Source organism: Otolemur garnettii, unplaced genomic scaffold (genome assembly GCF_000181295.1).
Source record: "Otolemur garnettii isolate 467f Iridium unplaced genomic scaffold, OtoGar3 scaffold00011, whole genome shotgun sequence".
Classification (NCBI taxonomy): Eukaryota; Metazoa; Chordata; class Mammalia; order Primates; family Galagidae; genus Otolemur; species Otolemur garnettii.
The window spans coordinates 12,688,054-12,692,676 of record NW_003852406.1 but is presented as its reverse complement, the minus strand read 5'-3'; the positions used below and the strand labels follow the sequence as shown (position 1 = coordinate 12,692,676).

Genomic DNA, 4,623 nt, shown 5'->3' with positions numbered 1-4,623 from the left:
ACTCTGCTCTGATAACCACGTGTCACTTTTCCTCAGTATTTGATAGGTATAAGAGCTACAGCCCTTACGACATGCTGGAGAGCATCAAGAAGGAGGTCAAGGGAGACCTGGAGAATGCGTTCCTGAACTTGGGTGAGTGTTCTGGCTCCTGCCCCGCGGACGGCATCTTTCAGTGGGCCGAAGCATCTTGAGTGTATGTCAGGATGTGGTGCAGAAGGGCCTGAACTGGCGGAGCTGATTATTGCCAGGAGCACCAGGAAAAGAAGGACTGCACTGGGGGAACTCTGCGCGGGCCCTTGGGTTTCCGCAGCCCGGAGAGTCCAGCCCACAGTAGATGTCAGCGGATTCCTTGATTTCCCTTAGCCTTGCCTGTTTTGCAGCCCCTTTCTGTTGCCTCAGGGTCATTTCTGGCTTGTGGCCTGGGGTCATGGCATCCCCTCCCAGCGGTGGACGGCAGAGAAGTAGATATTCTCCCTGACCCCCTGACTCTTCTCCCTTCTCTCCTCAGTCCAGTGCATTCAGAACAAGCCCCTGTACTTTGCTGATCGGCTGTATGACTCCATGAAGGTAAGAGCTTTAGGCTTTAGGGTTTTCTTCTTTTGGGTCCCAAACTAAGTCACCTTGACTGGTGGCTGGAGAGAGGGCCCTCACTGTGGATGCAGGACACACGACTGGGCTCTGGTTGTATCTGATGGGTGACAGAACCAGAAGTCCACCTTCTTTCTCCCTCAACTGCTTAAGGACGGGTGTGTGTCTGCAAGCAGAAAATAGAGCCCGTGGGAGGGAAAGATAAGGATGGTAGTTGTGTCTGAGTCCTGCTCTGGTGTTTCAGTGGTTTCCTCAAAGCAAAGATAAGTGAGAGATTGTTAAGAACCCGCTAGGCAGTTGACATGTGCTACTATTTTATTTTAAATCATTGCAAAACAACCTCTGAGGCTTATCAGGTTATCTTCTCTATAGATGAGGAGAGGTTACACAGGCCAGATTTGCATGTGGCTCTGTCAGACTTTAAAGCCAGCCCTGCAACCCTCCCTTGAATGAACTGTCTCTTCCCACGAAGCCATCTGGTTTTCCATCCTCAAATGCGCCCTGTGTTTCCCAGCTTCCAGAGTGTCACCATCTCTTCCAGGAGCATCTCCCCCATCTGTGCAGCCCCCCCACCCCACTTCTCTGGCTCTACATCACATATGACGCATGGGTGCCCTGGTCTGGGGCTCTGGCTTTGAACTCAGTGGTCCTTACTGCTCATACCATTTAAAAATGGCAGGGCCAGGAAACAAGGGTGTTGGTGTGTCCCCTCTGAGCCCTGAGCTTGGGAAACCTTTCATTACATATGTGAACTCCCAGACTTCTTGAACTTAGCCTTGCGCTCATAGGACCCTCAGGACACAGTTATTGAATATACAGAGTGGGAGTTTGTGCTGACTAAATCTGGCTGTGTATGGAATTCCAAGATGCTGATTTTTCTTAAGGAAATAATGTCACTGTTGCAATCTCTTAGAGGGCAGCATGAAGAATTCAGATCAGGTGGCACCCGTGGCTCAAAAGGGTAGGGTGCTGGCCCCATATGCCAGAGGTGGCAGGTTCAAATCCAGCCCTGGCCAAAAAAAAAAAAAAAAAAGAATTCAGATCAGTTCCAGATGCAAGAAAACTTACTATAGGCTGAGTGTCCCTTATCTGAAATGCTTAGGACTAGAAGTATTTCAGATTTCAGATTTTTTTTGGATTTTGGAATATTTGCATATACATAATGAGATAGCATAGGGATGAGACCCAAGTATAAACATCAAGTTCATTTATGTTGCATGCACACCTTATACACGTAGCCCAAAGGTAACTGTATACAATATTTTAAATGTGTTCATGAAACAAAGCTTGTGTTAAGTATCATGTGTGGAATTTTCCATTTGTGGTGTCATTTTGGTGTTCAAAAAGTCTTGGATGTTGGAGCATTTCATATTTCAGGCTTTTTGGGTGAGGGATGCTCAGTCTGTAGACTCTTTGTTAGTGACAATATTGTTCGTGAATTTAACCTGGAACTTCCTCTTTGTCTTCCAGGGCAAGGGTACTCGCGATAAGGTCCTGATTAGAATCATGGTCTCCCGCAGTGAAGTGGACATGTTGAAAATCAGGTCTGAGTTCAAGAGAAAGTACGGCAAGTCCCTGTACTACTACATCCAGGTAAGGCCCGAGGTGCCTTGTCAGCCTGCCCTGCTGTCCAGGCGGCCTGGGGCCCTGGGCAGGCGGCCTGTCAAAGTGACGGCAGAGTGGTGATCTTCTGTGTTTTAATTCTCTGGAGAAGAAATGCTGGTCATCAAATATCAGGGATTTATCTTGAAAGCACCATTTATGATTTGTCCTGGACGCTTGGACACTCAGGCGTACGTTTCATAGTTTAGACATCTGTTACTCTGCAGGGATAATTGATGTTCATGAAGAGAATCCTGCAAAATTTGCTGACGTCCTGCGGAGCCTTGGAAGATAACTTATTATATTTCTGTGTCTTGAAACATCTTGAGATACGCCTGACAACTTTAGTTTTCAGAACTCCCATGTCTCCAAATCTGTTTAGTCTCTGCCCGTTTTTGAGTGATGGGCCACGGGCGTGTGTGGAGTGACAGTGTTCACAGTGGTTTCAGACAGGCTTGGCAATTCCCTTTTCAAAAAGATCCTGAGATTTCCAACAAAGCATGTCCATGCTTTCCAGGGATAAGTTTAGAGGAAGATGTGGCACACCAGGTTTATTAGGGCACATGTTTGCAGTTAGGGGACCAGATGGAGTCTTAGCCGCTGTCTCCTCACCTCACCAGCTCATTCCTACATGACTTTAGGGATCTAGGAGAAGCCGAGCGAGGTGGGAAGAAGGCATGCCGCTCTGTGCAGGGGTGAGGGTGAGGGAGGAGAGGGGCAGTGTTCACAGGATGTCCCAGTAAGAGCAGCTCTGGCCACCCACCCACGTTTAGCCTTAGCACCTCACTTTCTCCCCCTCAGTCTTAAGGGGACTTGGAGTCTTCCCTGTCCACTCCTCTGACCGCGCTCACAGAGGGGCCGCTGGCAGTGCCTGGGTGTGGCCTTCTAGGCCTTTGTGTCTCTGAGTTGTGGAGAGGCTCTGCTGTACACTGAGGTTGTTTAGACGCTGTTCTTGGGGGTTTGGTCTTTTCCCTGATACCATATTTCTTTTTGTCCCCCTGGGCCATTTGCAGCAAGACACTAAGGGTGACTACCAGAAAGCGCTGCTGTACCTGTGCGGGGGAGATGACTGAAGCCCGGCCCGGCACCAGCGTCCAGGAACGCACTCCCTGTGCTTCCAGCTAACAGGCCTAGAAAACCAGCTTGCGCCTAACAGCCCCGTGGCCATCCCTGTGCGGATGAAGTCAGCATTGCCCCAGCCTCCTTCTAGCTCCCGAGCTCCGCCTGGCTTTCCTGTCTAGTCTCTCCTTTAAGCCAAAGAAATGAACATTCCAAGGAGTGGGAAGTGAAGTCTCAGATGTGAAACACTCTGCCTCTTGTGTCCTGTGTCCTAAACAGATGAATAAACTGAATTTTTACTTTAGAAATGAGTCCTTTGTTTATTTTTATTTTTATTATTTTTTAATTAAATGATAGCTGTATACATTAATGCAAACATGGGGTGCAGTGTAGTGTTTTCACATACAATTTGAAATATTTTCATCAAACTGGTTAACATAGACTTTGGGTCATTTACGTAGTTATTGTCTTAAAACATTCATACACGAGTCCTTTGTTGGCCTTGCTTTCAGTTTAATTGTTTGAAAATTAAATGTGTTTAAGGATGGTATGGTTCAGCTGTAAGTCTGTCCCTAGAAGAAGAAAGTGCTAGAATCGAGCTAACCATGATAGCCACTATCCAGATTGGCTATTTAAATTTAAATTAATTTAAATGAAATAAAATTAAACTTCCATTCCTGAGTCACTGTCCACATTTCAAATGCTCAGTGTCCGCATATGGTGAGCAGTTGGTGTTTTGGACATGCAGGTAGAGACTGTTTCCAGCATCGCAGAATGTTCTGTGGGTAGTGCTCTGTGCCCCAGGGATGAGCGATCCCATCCCAGGATGACCCTTCACCTGCTCGTCTTTCTACAGGTAAAACGAGCACCAATCATGGCCACAGGCCAGGGAGAGGGGTGGGAGAAGGTGGAGAATTCTGTTCAGCAAATATTACAACTGTGTAAATCTCACTAGACTTACCGAAATAAATAACCTGCCCCAACCTCAAGGACTCACCCTTCCGCGAGTCCAGCTACTACGGCGTTCTGGTAAAGGAAATCTAACAGTGGTAGACTGAGGCCTCCGAGAAGAAAGGGGTTTCGTTTGACTGGGAGGATTGAGAAAAGTGACAGAGGACGGACACCTGTGAGTTGTGCTCTAAAGTCTCAGGTGGACCTCACAGGTGGGGGCCAGCTCCCTGTGCGGGTTCTTAGGGTTCCGATAACAGACAATAGGTTCATGCAACTGGTACAATGTCACAAAGTCCGCAGACTGTACAGAGAGGATAATCTGTGCGTGGACAGACTCTGCATAACAAGCATGTATCTGTATAGGCAGCGCCCAGGTTATGAATGAGATAGCTTTGCTTGTAAGTGGAATTCTTTTTTTTTTTT

The 4,623-nt window shown here is 47.4% G+C and overlaps 1 protein-coding gene across 2 annotated transcripts in view; it reads left to right on the top strand.

The window, feature by feature from the left end:
- The window catches only part of ANXA2 (annexin A2), a 46,469-nt gene extending 42,912 nt beyond the window's left edge, over positions 1 to 3,557 (top strand). For both annotated transcript variants that reach the window (XM_003784395.2, XM_012801876.1), the window contains 4 exons: positions 37 to 132; positions 509 to 567; positions 2,059 to 2,181; positions 3,204 to 3,557. In XM_003784395.2, the coding sequence (XP_003784443.1) occupies positions 37 to 132; positions 509 to 567; positions 2,059 to 2,181; positions 3,204 to 3,263 (338 nt within the window). In that variant the 3' untranslated portion in view covers positions 3,264 to 3,557. The remainder of the gene's footprint in view (positions 1 to 36; positions 133 to 508; positions 568 to 2,058; positions 2,182 to 3,203) is intronic.
- The last annotated feature ends 1,066 nt before the right edge of the window (positions 3,558 to 4,623 follow it).